The 20559-nt window shown below is 43.4% G+C and overlaps 4 protein-coding genes across 8 annotated transcripts; 2 read left to right on the top strand and 2 right to left on the bottom strand.

Annotated features, from left to right (window-relative positions):
- Positions 1-1734: 1734 nt before the first annotated feature.
- Positions 1735-4694, top strand: LOC105287387 (peroxisomal biogenesis factor 19). Its single transcript, XM_026973379.1, has 5 exons — positions 1735-2043; positions 2332-2529; positions 3879-4027; positions 4126-4356; positions 4435-4694. The coding sequence occupies exons 1-5, from the start codon at positions 1977-1979 to the stop codon at positions 4651-4653; spliced, it is 864 nt and encodes a 287-aa protein (XP_026829180.1). The 5' UTR covers positions 1735-1976; the 3' UTR covers positions 4654-4694.
- A 1145-nt stretch (positions 4695-5839) lies between these two features.
- Positions 5840-17067, bottom strand: LOC105282298 (nuclear factor related to kappa-B-binding protein). Of its 5 annotated transcripts, none has more exons than XM_011344180.2 (15): positions 16698-17067; positions 16193-16441; positions 15850-16082; positions 15519-15784; positions 15027-15379; positions 14600-14943; positions 14267-14521; positions 13955-14188; positions 13638-13859; positions 12193-12554; positions 11725-12036; positions 11430-11625; positions 10498-11323; positions 7775-7856; positions 5840-6110 (listed from the first exon to the last, which is right to left on the bottom strand). In XM_011344180.2, exons 1-15 carry the CDS (start codon positions 16701-16703, stop codon positions 6058-6060), a joined length of 3993 nt encoding a protein of 1330 aa, XP_011342482.1. In that variant the 5' UTR covers positions 16704-17067; the 3' UTR covers positions 5840-6057. The 5 variants fall into 5 exon arrangements, with proteins under 5 accessions (XP_011342482.1, XP_026829178.1, XP_011342477.1 ...); XM_026973377.1 differs by having other exon boundaries at positions 7775-7853; XM_011344175.3 differs by lacking the exon at positions 5840-6110 and adding an exon at positions 6752-7392 and having other exon boundaries at positions 7512-7856.
- LOC113562834 (histone-lysine N-methyltransferase SETMAR-like) lies at positions 9304-10323 on the top strand. The gene has a single exon (XM_026973378.1). The coding sequence runs from the start codon at positions 9304-9306 to the stop codon at positions 10321-10323; it is 1020 nt and encodes a 339-aa protein (XP_026829179.1).
- Positions 17068-18101: 1034 nt separating the features above from the next.
- On the bottom strand, positions 18102-20226 carry LOC105282297 (pleckstrin homology domain-containing family J member 1). Its single transcript, XM_026973121.1, has 2 exons — positions 19836-20226; positions 18102-19221 (listed from the first exon to the last, which is right to left on the bottom strand). The coding sequence occupies exons 1-2, from the start codon at positions 19924-19926 to the stop codon at positions 18746-18748; spliced, it is 567 nt and encodes a 188-aa protein (XP_026828922.1). The 5' UTR covers positions 19927-20226; the 3' UTR covers positions 18102-18745.
- Between the last annotated feature and the right edge of the window lie 333 nt (positions 20227-20559).

The raw sequence follows: 20559 nt of genomic DNA, 5'->3' as shown, positions 1-20559 counted from the left end.
ATGTATTAATAATAATTAATAATTGTACTTAATAATACATTAATAAATAACATTAACTATTGCCAATAAGTTTTTATGACTCTCATTGTTTACTACGTTCCTGCAATTGTGCTGCTCCCGCGCACATTTTCCTTGCTGCTGCCCTGGCGTGTTAGAAAGAGACATCAATAGGTTCTCTCTTTTCCTCTACATCTCCTTTCGTCACGCATGCGCACTCCATTTTGCAGTGTCCGTAGCACGAGTGCCACGATTGGTGGCGAATGGAACTCACTCGATGAAAACAGCTTTTAGATGTTCGCGAATTTGTTTGGAGAGAAATATAAAGTGCGAATTGCCGAACGTTTGTGCGTTTAAGGGGAAGCTGGAGTTGCTAGTGAACTATTTTTTCACTATAGCGATGGTAATTGCAGTTTCGAAAATTCTCTTTATTGCTTGTGCAGAATAAAAAATCCTTTTCCACAAATGAAGTATAGATAGAAAGAAAGTCCGCTCTACAGGAGTTTATACTCAAAATGGAAAAAAGTTAGAAAAGACAAATGCAAGTTTTTAACTTTTTTTCCATTTTGAATATAAAGTCCTGTAGAGCGGACTTTCTTTCTATCTATACTTCATTTGTGGAAAAGGATTTTTTATTCTGCAAAGCAATAAAGAGAATTTTCGAAACTGCAATTACCAATCGCTATAGTGAAAAAATAGTTCACTAGCAACTTTAAAATAAGGTCTAAAGCGTCCCCAGCGGCCTCTAGCAAAACGATCCGCCGTCTCGTTTCCCAAAATTCCCTTGTGCGAGGGAACCCAAATAAACACAATCTCCAAATCGAGGCACGCGGTCTGTTCCAATTTGGACTTAAGGGGATGCTGGAGTTGTTAGTGAACTATTTTTTCACTCTAGTGATGGTAATTGCAGTTTCGAAAATTCTCTTTATTGCTTGTGCAGAATAAAAAATCCTTTTCCACAAATGAAGTATAGATAGAAAGAAAGTCCGCTCTACAGGACTTTATACTCAAAATGGAAAAAAGTTAGAAAAGACAAATGCAAGTTTTTAACTTTTTTTCCATTTTGAATATAAAGTCCTGTAGAGCGGACTTTCTTTCTATCTATACTTCATTTGTGGAAAAGGATTTTTTATTCTGCAAAGCAATAAAGAGAATTTTCGAAACTGCAATTACCAATCGCTATAGTGAAAAAATAGTTCACTAGCAACTTTAAAATAAGGTCTAAAGCGTCCCCAGCGGCCTCTAGCAAAACGATCCGCCGTCTCGTTTCCCAAAATTCCCTTGTGCGAGGGAACCCAAATAAACACAATCTCCAAATCGAGGCACGCGGTCTGTTCCAATTTGGACTTAAGGGGATGCTGGAGTTGCTAGTGAACTATTTTTTCACTATAGCGATGATAATTGCAGTTTCGAAAATTCTCTTTATTGCTTTGCAGAATAAAAACTCCTTTTCCACAAATGAAGTATAGATAGAAAGAAAGTCCGCTCTACAGGACTTTATACTCAAAATGGAAAAAAGTTAGAAAAGACAAATGCAAGTTTTTAACTTTTTTCCATTTTGAGTATAAAGTCCTGTAGAGCGGACTTTCTTTCTATCTATACTTCATTTGTGGAAAAGGATTTTTTATTCTGCAAAGCAATAAAGAGAATTTTCGAAACTGCAATTACCAATCGCTATAGTGAAAAAATAGTTCACTAGCAACTCCAGCATCCCCTTAATTTGCACGTTTTGTTACGTGAGCAAGCGTGACGAAGATCCGCAAAAAGTGCAACTAAAAACATACAACATGCAAGTAAAACATCGTTCGTTTCGCTCGGTCATTCGTCAGTCGTAGGTCAGTCGTTCAAGTGACTTGGACTATGGTCGCTCGGTCGAAGTGGACGATCATCTTGTCGCGTAAGGCGGCGTAAGGTTCCTCGTACTTTTCGTATCGTATAGATTGATACGCGGCGACTTTTACACTCGTGAACACGCAAGTATGGATGACAAGGAAAAAGGGACGAAAAATCAGGTGGAAGACGAAGAATTGAACGATCTGCTGGATAGTAAGTAGACCGTCTCGTCGTTTTACCCAGATTCGGATGATGAAATCCGTAACCGAGAGAAATCTGTAACCGTGAATTACGCAAATTACATAAATAAGAAACTTGCCTACGGATTTGCAAGGAGTCGTCGATCATCGTTTCGTAGATCGACTGCTCCCCGGCACCGTCGTTCGATGCAAAAAGAACACGATTGCCCATTGCACTTTTCGCAAGCTTCAAACCGAGTAACAACTCGTCAACTTTGACACATTTTCCCGGCGTGCGTGTGCATCGTTGTCCTCCTTTTAGATGCCTTGAAGGATTTTGACAAAGTGTCCGTGTCGAGTGCCGAGAAACGCGACGCCGCGGCTGCTCGGCAGGATTCACCGCAGAAGCAAGCGGATGAACACGTTACGTTTCCAACGTCCGAGGACAACTGGACGGAAGATTTTCTCAAACAAACGGCGGACCAGTTTGAAAAGAATCTGCAAAACTTGTTACAAAATGGTGAGCTGATTAAACGCGCGGTGGATGTACATAAATATATTGGGTCATTAAGTATGAAACTTTACAAATAGAACATAAACTTTTGCATCTTTTGGCACATGGACATGATTTATTTTCAATCGAAGTATGCGCCCATGTTATCTACACACTTCTGTCATTTTAGTGGTAGTTGGTCTATGCCTCTACTATAGAAGCCAGGAGTACGGGAATCGATGAAGTCGCGGAAGGCTGTTCGACTGCCTGTTGAGAATTGAACAATTTTCCCACCAACTAGTTGTCCAAATTCCGGAAGAAGTGATAGTCGGTGGGTGATAGATCTGGTGAATATGGTGGATGACGGAGAGTTTCCAATTCCAACTCCCGTAGCTTTGCCACGGTCAGTCGTGCAGTGTGCGGTCGAGCATTATCATGCAACAGGATTGGCATTGACCGATTGACCAATTTCGGTTGTTTAATAGCAAGTTGTTGCATCATTTCGTCCAGTTGCTTGCAATATACTTCAGCCGTTATCGATGTACCAGGTTTCATAAAGTTGTAGTAGATAACACCTGACCTGGACCACCAAACGGTCACCATAAGCTTCTTCTGTGTAACGTTGGGTTTCGCGTGATGTCTCGGTGGTTCATCAGCGTTCAACCACTGATGGGAGCGTTTACGATTGTCGTAGAGTATCCACTTTTCATCGCAGGTCACAATTCGATTAAAAAAAGATTCATTTTTGTGACGGGAAAGCAAAGAAAGGGAAGCCTCTAGACGTTGCGCCTGCTGCGCATCGGTCAATTCGTGCGGGACCCGTTTGTCCAACTTCTTTATCTTACCAATTGCAGCTAAATGAACCAATATGGTGGGTATGGAAACATTGAATATCGATGCCAATTCACGTGTACTTTGAGATGGATCGGACTCTACTACGGCTCTCAAGTGATCATTATCCACCTTCGTCTTTGGTCTTCCACGTGGCTCATTAGCGAGGCTGAAATCTCCATCTCTGAAGTCTTTGAACCAATTGCCCACCGTTGCTTTAGTAGTTGAACCTTCACCAAATACAGCGTTGATATTACGAGCTGTCTCCGACACTGTGGTTCCACGGCGGAACTCATATTCATAAATCACACGAATTTTGGACTTTTCCATGGTTCTATAAAAAAGAATCCACCAATAAAACTAATGAAGATATTTGAACAAACAAATATGACATTTGAAGAGCGAACATACATCTATCACACTAACCTAACCTGATACTGACGTTTGGCGCCAAATTTGAGATAACAAATGTTAAAGATGGCGTTTTTACATTTGTAAAGTTTCATACTTAAGGACCCAATATTACTGCGAACGTTTATCGTTAGGCGATAGTGAACTGGAAGCTGCTTTACAAAAGCTTGGACAAGGATCAGCCAGCGATGTAACGGAGGATACGGATAACGCGAGTACAGAGTTTCACTCGACCATCTCGCGAGTCTTGAAGGACTTGACTACAAATAGCGAGAATTTACAGGTAAATAGTGTTGCGACTTGCGATGTCTGTTTTCCAACTATAGTTTTCTTAGCATGATGGAACCTGTTATCAATACGACAACGATAAATACATTTCAGAACGACGTAAATTTAGCTGCTATGCTTGAACAAACGTCTCTCGATGGTGAGGCTGGTAATGTACTACCGTTCATGCAAGAGATGATGAAACAACTTCTGTCAAAGGATATTCTTTATACGCCAGTGAAAGAGTTATCTGATAAGTATCCAGCCTGGCTAGAGGAGCACAAGGCGACTCTGAGTCCCTCCGACTTGCAGAGGTATACCAAGCAATCCGAGTTGATGAAACAGGTATGTATGTTGATCAGAATAGAATAGACAATCGAAAATTTGAGAATTTGGCACGTTATTTCGTATCGCGTTCGCAAGGTGTGTACCGAATTGGAGAAGGAAAAGGAAGACGACACCGAAGACACGAAAAAACATCGGTTTGAAACGGTACTGAAACTCATGACAGAGATGCAAAATTACGGCCAAGCACCGGAAGATCTCGTCGGCGAACAGAACACGCTGTTTCAGTTTGACGCCGAGGGAAATCCTTTCCCATTACCTGGAGCAGACTCGCAGCAAGAGTGCTGTATTATGTAAATAAATATATATGCATAAACAACCGTTTCCGGAATACTGTACATGGTGTTAGCTACTTTATCATTTTTAGTCAGTAATTGTTTTGGTTAGTTTTTAAACACTCTGTGATATAGCTTGCTGCACGGATATACAGTATATGTACATAGAATATACAGGGTGTCCCATTTTATATTTGTCAGTAAAATATTTCGATACGACGTCGTTTCAGAGAAAAATGTTTCAGACAAAAGTTATATGGCTTCGAGGGGGCAAGATGATGATATTCTCAATTTAATTGTAGATGGCGCCACTTTCGAGATTTCATCATGGCGGCCATTTTTTTAAATGGAAGTCGATTTTTCTCTCTAAGTGAAAGTTGTAGCTGATAATGAGACGAATACAACGGTTTTTTGTTTTTTGAAATTGGACCATTTTTCAGTGAGTTACAGCGTTCCAAAGTATACTGTTTTATAATTTAAGTATACACATAAACCAAATCTTGTATCGAAAAATGTTTCTTACAAAAGTTTTATGACTTCAAGGGGGACATAAGATGCTGCCACTGATTTGACCTTGGGTGCACCTGTCAAGGTTTATGTGAAGGTTAACTTTTTTTTTAATGGATCTCTTTATTTCTCATTATACAGTCTTGTAGCTTACCTCGAGAGCTTTTCAAAACACTATAATAAAGTATTTTTTCGTTAAATATTATTCGAGTTATGAGAACTACAAGTTACAATACTGCCGGCATTTGCATTACCCAAAGTGTACCTTGACAGGTGCACCCAAGGTCAAATCAGTGGCAGCATCTTATGTCCCCCTTCATCATCATCTTGCCCCCTCGAAGCCATATAACTTTTGTCTGAAACATTTTTCTCTGAAACGACGTCGTATCGAAATATTTTACTGACAAATATAAAATGGAACACCCTGTATATTCTCTGTGCGTGTGTGTGTGTCGCTGCAAACTAGGCAGTTTTGTGCTACACTGTTTTGTATTCCAGAGCAGCTTTAACAGAGATGTCATTATTCACCCTTCTGCAATAAATTCAACCGCCTTTTTACAGTTAACGAAGTTTTGTTTGAAATTATTTCCAATTATATATTATTATTTCCAATACTTAAAATCCAAACTTATATTGCTACGAATGCTTCATCATGTTGGAAGAAAACGGGAAGAAAAAAGATTTGCAAGCACCAAAAACAATTTCGTGTCGTGTGATATATTTATTTTGCCTGACAGACGCCTGGTGCGCGCGCGTGCGCCACCTTAAGATTCGACGCGTATCTCCCTCAAGGGCCGCTTCGACTCGTCTAAATGTTACTGTGGATTTCGTTCTTCCAATAGCGTGACCAATAGCCGAGATACGAGTCAGTTTTGTCGACGTTTACGTCTGTCTAAACCTCCGATCGTTTCGGCTGATTTTATCGACGTGCGTGCCGTCGTCCGACGCGGCAGACGTAACTTAAGAGGGGAGCCTGCTTTAGAACGCTGAAAATAAGGTATATTTTACGAATTGTTTTTGGAGAAACTATACAGCGGATCATTATAAAACTTTGATGCATTTATTAGCACATGTTTAAAGATAAAAAAATTATTTTTTTATTTGAATATATCGCTCGTAGAGGTCGTCCTGGAGAAGTCTAAGTGCAGCCGCGTCGCCGGCATTGCAAATTGGTGAGCATTCTCCTGCCTCCAAATCTCGTCTGAACTGAAAAATTGAAATACGTTCTCGTTATTTACGAATTCCCATCGTCGATGAACCAAAGAGAGAAGAAAAAAGTTGAAAAGTGCCAAAACGGTGGAGCTTAGAACACAAAAGTACGATTTTTAGGCAAAGTTGTTGAACTTTTTCATGCAAAAATAATTGTTTAACTTAACGTTTTTATGAATATTAAAGGTTCATCGACGATGGGAAGTCATAAATAACGAGAAAATATTTCAATTTTTCAGTTTGGATGAAATTCGGAGGCGGGAGAATGCTCACCAATTTACAATGCCGGCTGCACTAAGATGCCTCCAGGACGACCTCTACGGGCGATATATTCAAATAAAAAAATAATTTTTTTTATCTTTAAACATGTACTAATAAATGCATCAAAGTTTTATAATGATCCGCTGTATAGTTTCTCCAAAAACAATTCGTAAAATTCGACCTTATTTTCAACGTTCTAAAGCAGGCTCCCCCCTTAAAGCACGCGCAACGTATGCATAATTGCAGAAACGACATTAAGCGAACGTGGGGTGGACGTGTGCGAGCGATATCAATCTTGTCAAGGCGTGCTATAAGAGGTGTTTCTTGGTTGCGTCTGAAGAGTCTGTTGCTGACTCGTCGCAGCAGCTTGCGTCGAGGCTATCGTCGTAGGAGCGATAACCCGAGCGTAAACGGCACCACCCGCAGTTTTCAATCCAGTCGGAGTGGGAATTACTTTAAGTCCGTGTAACGTTTTGATGTTGAGCAACTGACTCGGCAAGATGATCGGTTGTTGCGTTTGTTGCTGCTGCTGTTGTTGCTGCTGCTGCTGTTGCTGCTGCTGCGACTGATGGGAGGCTGGGTGTTTGCCCAACACTACGTTTCCGCCGCTGGTGCTCACCGCGACCCCGACGTTCTTGTTACCACTTGCTAGTACGATGGGTTTCCCGGCGAGTTGGGCAGTGACCATTCGAACGGTCTGACCCTGTTGCGGAGATTGCTGATGCTGGGTACTGACGGCTATTATCTTCGATTGGCCAGAAGACGCTTGCGCTTGCGGTACTACCTGCAAGTTACATCAAGAGGAGCGAGAAGAACGATGCAGCGGTCGTTAGTAATTATCAGTATCCGCGACAGATAAATTTCTAAATAATTGCCACACGCGCGCGAAAACTGCGTCTATACCTGATACTGAGCCTGTATAACTTTGCCCTGTCTGTTAAGTTGATTAGCGTGACTGGCAGTAGTCGCCAGCTTCAACCCTTTCTGACCGAATAAGTTCTCAACGGAAATGATTTGTCCCCCGCCGCTGTTCGTCAAAACTTTTGCCAGTATTTTCTGTTGCTGCTGCTGCTGCTGCTGCTGCTGTTGATGATGAGGCGACTGCTGTATTTGCACAGCGATCGGTTTTCCCCCAATTTGCGCGATTATACGTTGCATTCCGGGAGTCTGCTGTATAGGCTGTTGTTGGCTGGCAACCACTCGTTGTTGTTGGAGCTGCTGTTGCTGCTGCTGTTGAAGTTGTTGCTGCTGATGGAAAGATTCATGTAAAAGGAAATATTAGGTTGTTCGTTAAGTTCTGCGGTTTTCTTGATAGATAGCGTTTGTCCATTGAAAAAGATAGCATGCATCGCCTGAACCGCGGATTGCCGCATACTCCGTGGCAGGTTAGACAACGCTCGACATTTCGCCAGAGTCTTTGTTGTGCTTTGACGTGTTGCGCGTACGCGCTATTCATTGAAAATGGAGGATCAAAGGGTGCATTTTCGGCACATTTTGCTATTTTGTTTCCGCAAAGGAGCAAAAGCGACGGACGCACAACGTGAGATATGTGGCGTGTACGGGGACTCGGCCATAAGCGCTGACACCCGTCAGCGTTGGTTCGCGCGCTTTCGTTCCGGAGATGTGAACGTCTCCGATGCTGCTCGCTCCGGTCGTCCATCCACCACTGACGACGACCAAATCGCGGCCGCAATCAAAGCGGACCGACACCTGACGACGCGAGAGATCGCGGAGCGCCTCGACATCGCCCATACAACGGTTGCGCAGCGATTAAAACGGCTTGGGATGTCGAAAAAAGCAGATGTTTGGGTCCCTCACGAGCTCACCGAAAAGAACATTTTGGACCGCGTCATGATCTGTGAATCCCTGCTGAAATGGAACTCGCTGGAGGCCTTTCTCAAACGGGTGGTCACGGGAGATGAAAAATGGGTGGTACGTAACAACATTCGACGCAAGCGGTCATGGTGCGGTCCGGGTGAGTCGTCACAATCGGTTGCCAAGGCGGATTTGCGTCCGAAGAAAGCGATGCTGAGTGTGTGGTGGGATTGGCGAGGCGTCCCGTACTTCGAGCTGCTTCCGCGCGGTCAGACCATCGACGCCGGGAAGCATTGCGCTCAGTTAGAAAAATTGAAGCAGGCAGCGGCGGAGAAGCGGCCGGAATTGGCGAACAGGAAGGGCGTTGTCTTCCACCACGACAACGCCAAACCACACACTGCTTTGGTGACCAAGAAGAAGTTGAAGCGCTTTGGCTGGGAAGTCATGCAGCACCCACCGTACTCCCCAGACCTTGCGCCGTCGGGTTACCGTCTGTTCCGGTCACTCCAAAACAATCTCGACGGGCAGCGCTTTAATTCAGTGGACGATATTCAAACGTACTTGGAGGACTTTTCCGCGCAGAAGTCGCGCGACTTCTACAAACGCGGCATTTTGTCCCTTCCAGAACGTTGGCAGAAGGTGGTCGATCAAGATGGACAATACATTCCAGGTTGAATAAATGTGTAAGTATTGGGTCATTAAGTATGAAACTTTACAAATGTAAAAGCGCCATCTTTAACATTTGTTACCTCAAATTTCGCGCCAGACGTCAGTATCAGGTTAGGTTAGTGTGATAGATGTATGTTCGCTCTTCAAATGTCATATTTGTTTGTTCAAATATCTTCATTAGTTTTATTGGTGGATTCTTTTTTATAGAACCATGGAAAAGTCCAAAATTCGTGTGATTTATGAATATGAGTTCCGCCGTGGAACCACAGTGTCGGAGACAGCTCGTAATATCAACGCTGTATTTGGTGAAGGTTCAACTACTAAAGCAACGGTGGGCAATTGGTTCAAAGACTTCAGAGATGGAGATTTCAGCCTCGCTAATGAGCCACGTGGAAGACCAAAGACGAAGGTGGATAATGATCACTTGAGAGCCGTAGTAGAGTCCGATCCATCTCAAAGTACACGTGAATTGGCATCGATATTCAATGTTTCCATACCCACCATATTGGTTCATTTAGCTGCAATTGGTAAGATAAAGAAGTTGGACAAACGGGTCCCGCACGAATTGACCGATGCGCAGCAGGCGCAACGTCTAGAGGCTTCCCTTTCTTTGCTTTCCCGTCACAAAAATGAATCTTTTTTTAATCGAATTGTCACCTGCGATGAAAAGTGGATACTCTACGACAATCGTAAACGCTCCCATCAGTGGTTGAACGCTGATGAACCACCGAGACATCACGCGAAACCCAACGTTACACAGAAGAAGCTTATGGTGACCGTTTGGTGGTCCAGGTCAGGTGTTATCTACTACAACTTTATGAAACCTGGTACATCGATAACGGCTGAAGTATATTGCAAGCAACTGGACGAAATGATGCAACAACTTGCTATTAAACAACCGAAATTGGTCAATCGGTCAATGCCAATCCTGTTGCATGATAATGCTCGACCGCACACTGCACGACTGACCGTGGCAAAGCTACGGGAGTTGGAATTGGAAACTCTCCCTCATCCACCATATTCACCAGATCTATCATCCACCGACTATCACTTCTTCCGGAATTTGGACAACTTCTTGGTGGGACAATTCTTCAATTCTCAACAGGCAGTCGAAACAGCCTTCCGCGACTTCATCGATTCCCGTACTCCTGGCTTCTATAGTAGAGGCATAGACCAACTACCACTAAAATGGCAGAAGTGTGTAGATAACATGGGCGCATACTTCGATTGAAAATAAATCATGTCCATGTGCCAAAAAATGCAAAAGTTTATGTTCTATTTGTAAAGTTTCATACTTAATGACCCAATACAATAGATTTATGTTTTAATTTAGGGCAAAGAAACCGCAGAACTTAATGAACAACCTAGTAATATAGTGATGAGGAAGGATTTTGGGCACAGGTACCTTTAATTGTTGTTGTTGCTGCTGCTGTTGCTGCTGCTGCTGTTGTTGCAACTGCTGCTGCTGCGACTGATTATTCGATGGTGAGGACTGCTTGATGAATATAGCCTGTCCCTGAAGACCGTGGGTCGTAAGTATCGATTTAATTTGACTCGAGCTAACCAACTTGATTTGCGACGCCAAGAGAGTTTTGCCTGGCAATACGTGCTGCTGCTGCTGCTGTTGCGACTGTTGCTGCTTCATGTTAGTGGCTTGTAAAATACTCTTCGCTGCTTGATTCGTTACCACGGCTGTCTGCTGTTGCTGCTGGTTCTGCGCTTTCGTGGGCGGCAACATCGCCAGATTGGTCGCAGTTCCATTCGTCACGCTAGTGTTACTGCTAGCCGAGACGGACTGTTGCGCGGACTGCAGCACCGAGTGTCCAGACAGACGAATCGTTTGCAATCCAGCGGACGTGGACACTTGAATTTGGTGATGCGGAAAATTGTGTTGATTCGACTGCAGCAGGCTCTGCGTGGCGTTTGTTTTCACCACGGCGACAGGCTTCCCGCCGATGGTCGCTGGTTTTTTTATGGGTGTCACCGGCGCAAGTTGCGATTTCGCCTCCATCGCGATGTTGTCTCGTGCTTCCATGCTCGCTACGCTCGTGCCGAGTGCCGTAGCCGACGAGCCGACGAGCGACGCAATGGGAACAGGCGCTTCGACGCGGGAGACGGCCGGTGTCGTTGTCGCTGTACCGATTGCCATTTCCACGCTGGCGTTGACGGATTGTTCGCTCGAGATGGAATGTTCACTGACAGTTTTCTCCTCGGCTTTACGCTGCTCCTTTCTACGAGACGGTAATTGTAATCATTATCGTGACGACGGCAAATGCGTCTACACATGTCGCCAGATATCCGTCAAAGACGTTTCTCCGATAAATATCCGGTACTTACTTGGGCATAGCAGGCTGCACAGGTACGGTCGTTGTTCGCCGTTCTTTCTTGAGGGTAACTTCCTTGTTGTTCGGAGCCTGTTCCTTGTTTGCACCGGTTGACCCCTTGACGACGGGTTGTTGAGCTTTACTTCGCGACGTATTTCCAACGTTTTTCTTATTCTTTGGAACACCTTGCAATTGCTGGTGATACATTTCTGTCAAAGGTAAGGGGAAAAAGCACACATGTTTATGTAATCGCACGTGAGAATTAGTATCTATCTAGTCGATCGAGTGAAAAGGAAAAAAAAACGAACCGAATTCGGACTCGGAACGTGCCCGATGAAGGTACAGCCATTCCTTTCGACGAGGATAATATCTGACGCAGGGATCTGGCTCGTAATGCAACCTGTCAAGCGCTCCCGACACCGCCGAATGGAAATTCTCGTCGCTGTTTCCCTGTTCGATGATGTACTGCGAGTCCTTGAGCAACTGGCAAATGTCAGCCCGGGTCCCTTCGCCGTTGGGCAGTCGGGCAGTAGCATCCCTGACCAATGCCAGAATCGTCACGTAGTTTGGCCGATCCGCCACCAGCAGTATGTGATCCCGCGCTTTACTCTGTCCCGAAGCTGAATCGATATAACAACAACCGATTGTTACTAACAACATTGTCACCGACATTGCAAATGACTGAACGTGATACCGAAATGAAATGTCAAATGTAACATCGCCTCTCAACATATCAATCAACATTTACGTATGGCCGACGCATGGTTTAAACTTGCCGATGTTGTGCTGATAGATTCCTTTGACCGGGCCAACCACGGACGCGTAACCGTGCATGCGATAAGTGAACGCTTTGTGGGGCGTAGAGTAGCGCATACGCTCCTGCCTCCGAAATTCCTCGCGTTCCTCCGCTGTGGACGGGCGGACCTTCCATTCCGTGGGAAATAGCGCGCGAGGTGGTTCCAGCTCGGCGACAGTTCCAGCGGCACCAGCCTCTATACCGGTGGGTTCCAATGCCAGACTGCCGCTGTTGGTGTTGCTCGAGGGAGTAAGCTGAGTCTGCTGTTGCTGTTGCTGTTGCTGCTGCTGCTGCGGTTTCGTGACCGCTACAGCGTTGTTGGCCGACGGTGTCAACGAGTCTCTGTACATAATTGTCGCCAATTATTATACAGGGTGATTCGTATAAAGTGACCGATTTAATTATTAGTGAAATTTGAAGACGTATGAAAAAAGAGTTTATACCGAAATGTTCAGTACAAAGGGGGACACCATGTAACGGATACGATTATTTTATGAGTGGAGGCGTTGAGGACACTTCAAAGTCAACTTCTTTTTTTTAATGGGATGCTGTATTTTTTATTTTATAGGATAGTAGCCCTTTTTAATATAAATTTAATGATACATTATATAAAAGCATTCGAGGTCAATCAAGACCAAAAATACATGATAAAATAAAATTCAAACGTATGATCTGTATTTCTGTTCCTCACAATAAATGTTCAAAGTTTTCACCTTGAACTCGACGACACAGATGAATTGTCTTGCTCGTGATATAATCCGCAATATTGAACGGGCACTATGTCTATGTCGATCTGGATCTCGTTCATTTAATACTCTTGCAGTTTCAGCTGCATTTTTTCCACATTCACCAAAAGTTATCAAAATGTCTACAATTTGTGAATTATTGTAATTAGCCATTACGTTCAGTGCTACGACTAATCTCATACTAAGGCTGCGTTCGCTTTGGCACTCGCAACGTTTGTAAGCATCACTTGTCCTTACAATCTTCGTAATAATAACATTATAATAGCAGTTTCCAAAGAAAACACAGCTCATAAACATAGACCTAGACATACTGAGAGCCAAAGCGAACGACGGACGGATATACAGATCATACATTTGAATTTTATTTTATCATGTATTTTTGGCCTTGATTGACCTTGAATGTTTTTATGTAATGTATCATTGAATTTATATTAAAAAGGGCTACTATCCTATAAGATAAAAAATACAGCATCCCATTAAAAAAAAGAAGTGACTTTGAAACGTCCTCAACGCCTCCACTCATAAAATAATATGGTGTCCCCCTTTGTACCGAACATATCGGTATAAACTCTTTTTTCATGTCTTCAAATTTCACTAATAATTAAATCGGTCACTTTATACGAATCACCCTGTATATGAATTTCTCAAGTCGAGCGTTCGTCTGATCTGCGACGCATACTTGTACGTGAGGAATTTCGTGCACAGATCCTGCAACAGGGTATCCGAGTCTCGACCCGCACCGATCCACGCATATACCCCTCGACCTTTGTTTTCCAGATACGGCACTAGTTCCTGATCCCGTTCCTGCTGTTGCTCCAAGTCTTGAGGATACGTCAACTCGCCGGCGAGGAAGCCTAGAGCCAGCGGCACTAACGTCGGCCATGAAGGTTCCAGAGGGTACCTACGACGCGTCAAGCGCGCGATATTAATCTAATAAACACGGACAAACGTTACATTTGCACGTGATATCGCGGTTCCGAGCGACTTGGTTCTTACCAAGCGTTCAGAGGTGAAATAGGATTGCCCTGCCACTGCGTTATCGCATCGTTCATGTCCGCCGCGCTCATCTGGTACTTTCCCTTGGTGAAGGCATCCCGCAATAGGGAGAAGAAGCAAGCGTGCGTCTCTTGCATCAATTCCGTCCCGTTGCCGACGCAGTCCCTGGTGATATCGTTAGAGGACAGAGTCAATTCCTTCTCCGGTATCGATATAACGCCCTCATCCTCGCACCTGTAACGTCAGTTTGCAATTTTAGACACTCAGTTTTGCTACGGTGGTGGATGGCGTTACACAAAAATAAACGTTTACTTGACGTCATCAAGAATGTCGATTCCGTCGTCAAGTTGAATCGGTAACTGCATCATGTCGATGCTGTCCAAATCGAGCTCTTTCCTCGACTCATTCTCCTCTTCCTCCTCGGTGTCGGCTAGCGCGTCCTCGTTCACGCCGGAACCTAGTTCCGCCTTGACCTCGTCGTATTCCAGATCCTCGATTTCTTTCTTTATCTCCGGTGGATTCGTCATCGCCGGCTTGCTGCTGCTTTTCACCGGAGTCACCGGGCCCCTACGAAGGTAGAGAGAAGGTCAATAAAAAAAAGAACTCCGTCCTACCCTTGATGTTACGTTGTTTCGCTGTATATACATTTTCTTTTTAGCCAATTGATGCGGCTCGTACGAATCGGCCGGTTCCGACTTCACGAGGGTCGCAGCTATTCTGTTGTAATCCACATCGGCGACATTCGCCTGTCGGTTATCATCCGTAGTGTGGGAATAGTCGCTGTTGTCACTCTCGTGCTTTATTGCAGAATTGGAACTCGTCAATTTTGATGCGGGCGGACACAGCGAGGTTTGCTCCAGCTTGATTTTCTTCTTGGCTGGTGTAATCCTCATGGAATTACCGATCGAGAGCTTGTGCTTCTGACCAATCTGCGACCTCTGCGTGAGGTCGGCAAGCGCGATTCCCTGGGTATTCAATTCCGGATGGATCTGTGACCGATACGTGACACAGTGTTTAGTTACTTGAGCATTATCGATCATCGCATAAGGGAGCAAGCAGAAGCGATACGTACATCACGACGAGCTCGTCGTTTTTTGTGTTCTATCAACATGGCCCGATAGGCGTCTTCCATCTGCTCGCGTACGAACAGCGACCCGTTCGGAACATATTCCATTCGTTGCAAAGTGGAGAATACAGGTCGAATCGTCTCATCCTCGTGGCTGAATTGCAAGCCTTTGACCGATAATCCTTGAAAGCTCATGGTAGAACGCCGTTTCCTTCTCTGTTTAGCCCCAGTCGTCTGGAAATGCGGATAATTCTCTTCGTTTTCGGACGTCGTGTCGGCGGACAGTCTCGTGTTGGCCCCGAGCTCTGCACGAACCGCGTTCAGTTCTTCCACATAGCGCAGCTGGGTCTTCTCTTCAACTGTCATTCATTCGCGTGCATTAGTATTGTCCATAGTATTATCTCCCCCACTGGAAGATACTACTTGTGTCCGCCAAACGGCTCAAACATGCGCTAAATAGTCGGAAGATACTTTAGGTCGCACAAAATAATCACTTACCCATCACCGGCTTCGATTTACGCAAGTGGAGCTTCGACACCGTCCGGTTCGCCGGCTGACTGAAGCCCTGCTTGTACGCATTCGACAGCAAACTCTCCCGCGACTTGAGTAACTGGCTCGCTAATTCGTACGAGCGTTTCCGCTCCTCGAACAACAATCGCCTCTTCCGCGCTTTGCAAAGTAGACCACGCATTCGCCTGATGTCGGGACGATAGTGACCGGTGGAAAGGTGATTGTGAAACGCATCCAGCGCCGTGATGCCGAATCTACACAATGATCGACAGTTTATATTCAAATTGCGACAACAAGCGTTGACTGTCATCTCCGTTACCTGTCATTTTCTCTGTTAAACAGCATCTGCAACGACTTGTCCACTTCCGCCTCTACGTCACAGTCCTTTGGAAACATTGGTAAGAGGTTGTACAACGTTTCCCTCTGACTCTCCGTCAGACATTCGTTCCAAAGACGCGGGTAATCTAGCATCTCCTTGAAAACGCCGAAATGTTCGCAAACGTCCTGCGGTAATTTTACTTTAGTATTGGCGGCGACACACATCTCCCATCTCTGAAAATCGAGTTGCGTTTTAATCGGTGGCAGACGGCTCGCGCCGTCGTTTCCGACGCACATAATCCACTCATCGAATGTACAGGCGTAAGACGATGCATGAATCTTACCAAAGCATCGCAACTCTCTACGTTTACCATGTATTCTGTATTTTCATTCTCATCTTCGTCCTCCTCCGCCGAGCTATGGCTTTCGCTACTGCTCGTACCGTGCTCCTCTGCGCTGTCTTCCTCACTGTCTGTACTCGTGCTGGTACCGGTCATGCTACTACTGCTACTCTCGCTCCTAGAACCGTGCATCGAACCCTCGTCTTCGTCCTCCTCCGCTCCGCTCTCTCCACCAGCTGAACATTCGTCCATCTAGTAGACATAATATACATTTCATATTACACAAACACGTATGTATTGCATTGTCAACTATTGTTAAGTCTTGATTCGTGTAAAATGGGGGTGTTTGTTGAAATAAACGTGACATTCTCGTTACAGTAAAGATACATAAAGGACTGGAAACACAAAGATTCACTATTATGGTATCAATGCAGGACTTTCACGTGCACTGGAATGTTTTGCACTTCTATTGTATTCATTCCTGATTCACTTCGGAATTGAAACCAACCTCCATATCTCCCTCGAATCCTCTTGAATTTCCAACCTGGTGTAGCGGCTCCGCAATCGAACAAAACAACGAATCCTTCAGCCAACGATGTAACGAGATATGTAACAAAACTGGGAAAAAGACGCGAGAGAACCTCCTCGACGTAACGTATCGTATCGCTTCTTGCTTGCACGGAAATACCAGCGAATACTACTATCATGCGGTACGAACGATCGTTGGAGTGGATATTAAGTAACGTCGCTGTTTGCCGTTTGTCCCCACGCGAGTGTAATTTTCCAACATATTTTAGTCATTACGTTAAATGCTGAGAACGACCACGACGTTGTATACAACCAGTCCGATTTCGTAGGTCTGTTCGTTTTTAGCTGCACTCCGTATTCGCGGTGAAACTAGAGTCCGTAACTTCTAGGGACTTCTAGGAAACTAAGCTGTATTGCTGCCAATCGCTGCATTCGCACCACCAGTGGCATTTTGGCACTTGGTGTCGCATCTAGAGACTCTGTACACACACACACAACTTTTAAATTCTCTTTCAATTTTTCAAAACATTTAAATTAGAATATTACTTCATTTCATTTTTGTAATTTTTGACTCTGTACACCACACACACACGCACACAACTTTTAAATTCTCTTTCAATTTTTCAAAACATTTAAATTAGAATATTATTTCATTTCATTTTTGTAATTTTTGACTCTGTACACCACACACACACAACTTTTAAATTCTCTTTCAATTTTTCAAAACATTTAAATTAGAATATTATTTCATTTAATTTTTGTAATTTTTGACTCTGTACACCACACACACACACAACTTTTAAATTCTCTTTCAATTTTTCAAAACATTTAAATTAGAATATTATTTCATTTCATTTTTGTAATTTTTGACTCTGTACACCACACACACACAACTTTTAAATTCTCTTTCAATTTTTCAAAACATTTAAATTAGAATATTATTTCATTTAATTTTTGTAATTTTTGACTCTTTACAACACACACACACAACTTTTAAATTCTCTTTCAATTTTTCAAAACATTTAAATTAGAATATTACTTCATTTCATTTTTGTAATTTTTGACTCTGTACACCACACACACACAACTTTTAAATTCTCTTTCAATTTTTCAAAACATTTAAATTAGAATATTACTTCATTTCATTTTTGTAATTTTTGACTCTGTACACCACACACACACACAACTTTTAAATTCTCTTTCAATTTTTCAAAACATTTAAATTAGAATATTATTTCATTTACTTTTTGTAATTTTTGACTCTGTACACCACACACACACAACTTTTAAATTCTCTTTCAATTTTTCAAAACATTTAAATTAGAATATTATTTCATTTATTTTTTGTAAATGTGCTTGACATCAATATTGAAAAAACTGTAGAGAAATTAGAAAAATATCTTTATTTCTTCATCGTGTACTATCTCTTGTTTCATTTTAATTCATATTTGTATACAAGCTGGTATATTATAGGATTGGGAGCACACGTACCAATCTTTTACAAATAAAACTGAGTATTTTACAATTCGATACTTATTGCTAATGAAATTTGTACAGAGGTAGAAATGGTAGATGAGAAATGAATATATAGCCATGATTATTTGCCACTGGATAACAGGAATATTTAAGCGTACAAACATTAAGCACGTGGTAGCGCTATATGATTAATTTTACCAAAATTATTTACATCCCCTCGTACATCGTTTAGATTAGCACTTTTGTATTATACTTTCGTATACTATTTCGCAGACATCATTGCATATAACAAAATATATCTGCATATAATAGCAAACAATTGTCCTTATTTGATATTTGGGATATTTCTAATTTTTCTTTGGATCGCATGTCTCATGGATTGGATGGTTTGACGATTATCTACCAATTCTATAACACGTTCGTTCAAAGTGGCAAGGTTTGCATTCCGCTGTCGCCCGCCTACATCACGTAGAAAACGATCGTTCCTCGATCACGGTTCGCGGAGAGTGCGCTCAATTAATTATGTCTATAAAATAATTGGTTTCCTATATTTTACAGTTCTATGAGATTAGCCTCCCTCGTTGTCGCGTTTGACGCAGACGACGACGCGTCGACGAACGAGCGTACGTGAGACCTGAAGCTGGAAGCTGGCTCCCAGCTCTCGTCTCGTACGACACCCTGATTCCTGGGATACATGAGCAATGGATCTTTACCGGTTTTCTTGCACAATCTCTCTTGTAGCGTGATCAAACGAGACCTCCAGTGTTCGTAGCTCGCCTGCCTAAGCGCACTGACCCACTGTTCTACCTGAGACTCCGATCGGCCGCTCAGTACATGACGCTTCTCGTGCTCGTCACGAAACGAGATACTGAAGGCAAACGCTCCTTCGGACGATGTATCGATATTAATGCTGTAATTCTCTAAGATGATGACGCCAGCCGGCTGCCTCCTGTCAATGTGGCCGAGGTCGTTGATGTTGAAATAAAACAGCAGATTGTACCTTAACTTGAACCACTTCTCTTTAAACACTGCAAGCAGATGGGAATCAGCGTATTGAGTACGAGGTATCAGCATACACACACACACACGTACATGTATTTATGTGTCAATAGTTGCTTTCAATTTACATGAAAACCCGGATAATTCTCACTAACTCAGTCGAACGCACTTCCTTTTGATGCTGGAAAATTGAGATTCGAGCGAATTTGCAGACTTGACTCGAGGTGTTTTTTCATGCTGATACGCGATGCTCAGTTTTAGCATGAAAATAGGTCTGTGTCCACAATCGACCATTATCCAGCGTTACTCACTGAACAATTGATGTCTTATCCGAGTACACAATAGGTCTGGGTCCACAATCGACATTATCCAGCGTACTCACTGAACAATTGATGTCTTATCCGAGTACACAATAGGTCTGGGTCCACAATCGACATTATCCAGCGTTACTCACTGAACAATTGATGTCTTATCCGAGTACACAATACTCGCATAAGCGAGTAACTCGGTATCACTTCAGTGCAAATGGAAAGCAACTATCGATCAATCTAAACGAGATGACGGGGGATCAGGCCCTGACCATCAGGCCAGCGTCCGCGTCACGTTCACCATTTATTTCATTGGGTTCGCGCGTTAGACTAACCTGACTTGTGGGCCCGCTTGTGATTTAGACGTCCCTCGAGATCCGCGGGCCCAAAGCTCACCTCCGCGAGCTCCTTGTCGTTGAACCTCATACCGGAGTCAAAGGTGCAGACCTCGCAAACCGTGTGTCGCCATGACGATGCACTCCGTTCCTCGATTCTTTATTCACGTTAATCACGTAATCACGATTGACGGGATTAGGACGAGGCGGTGGCGAGCGCACTCTCGTTCCACCCGTTGATCGACATTGACGCTGCCTCACATCTTCGTTTCTCCAAAGGGCCGATTTGTCTTTACGTCGGTTAATTGGCGGAATAATCGATATCACCGCAAGATATCTTGTATCTTGTCATTGAGTCGCCGTATATTGCTCCATCACGTTGTCCACGGTCTTATATACAGGTCTGGAAACTTCAGAGGTGGAGATGGATCATTTTGTGTGACACTTTTTATTCCTTTAGTAGCCGCTAGAGGCGTTGCGATCGATGTTCGCAGGGCGACGAGGGACGTCAGAGGCCGGGGGAATATCCGTCCGTCTTTATTCCACTCGCAGTCTTCACGAAACAATATGATAAATTAATAACGCTTTAAATAATTTAAGACTGTAAATGAATTAGTGAAATATGTATATGAAATAAAATTGAGTTTTTATTCTCAAAATTAAGTGTGAATAAAAACGAATCCTTCCGTGATGGAAAAAATGTAATAAAATTTGTTGAAATGTA

This window comes from Ooceraea biroi, chromosome 10, assembly GCF_003672135.1.
Source record: "Ooceraea biroi isolate clonal line C1 chromosome 10, Obir_v5.4, whole genome shotgun sequence".
Classification (NCBI taxonomy): domain Eukaryota; kingdom Metazoa; phylum Arthropoda; class Insecta; order Hymenoptera; family Formicidae; genus Ooceraea; species Ooceraea biroi.
This window is presented reverse-complemented; position numbering and strand designations above follow the sequence as displayed.

Bases quoted from the DNA above. Each gene is read 5' to 3' on its own strand.
- LOC105282297 (XM_026973121.1), bottom strand. From the start codon at position 19,926: ATGAGGTTCAACGACAAGGAGCTCGCGGAGGTGAGCTTTGGGCCCGCG. The intron at 19,222-19,835 runs GTTAGTCTAACG...ATCTGCTTGCAG, and splicing joins CAAGCGGGCCCACAAGTCAG to TGTTTAAAGAGAAGTGGTTC.
- LOC113562834 (XM_026973378.1), top strand. From the start codon at position 9,304: ATGGAAAAGTCCAAAATTCGTGTGATTTATGAATATGAGTTCCGCCGT.
- LOC105287387 (XM_026973379.1), top strand. From the start codon at position 1,977: ATGGATGACAAGGAAAAAGGGACGAAAAATCAGGTGGAAGACGAAGAA. The intron at 2,044-2,331 runs GTAAGTAGACCG...TCCTCCTTTTAG, and splicing joins ATTGAACGATCTGCTGGATA to ATGCCTTGAAGGATTTTGAC. The intron at 2,530-3,878 runs GTGAGCTGATTA...GTTTATCGTTAG, and splicing joins GCAAAACTTGTTACAAAATG to GCGATAGTGAACTGGAAGCT.
- LOC105282298 (XM_011344175.3), bottom strand. The intron at 14,944-15,026 runs GTACGTATCGCT...TATCGGTCACAG, and splicing joins AACGACGAGCTCGTCGTGAT to ATCCATCCGGAATTGAATAC. The intron at 12,037-12,192 runs GCAAGTTTAAAC...ATATCGATTCAG, and splicing joins AATCTATCAGCACAACATCG to CTTCGGGACAGAGTAAAGCG.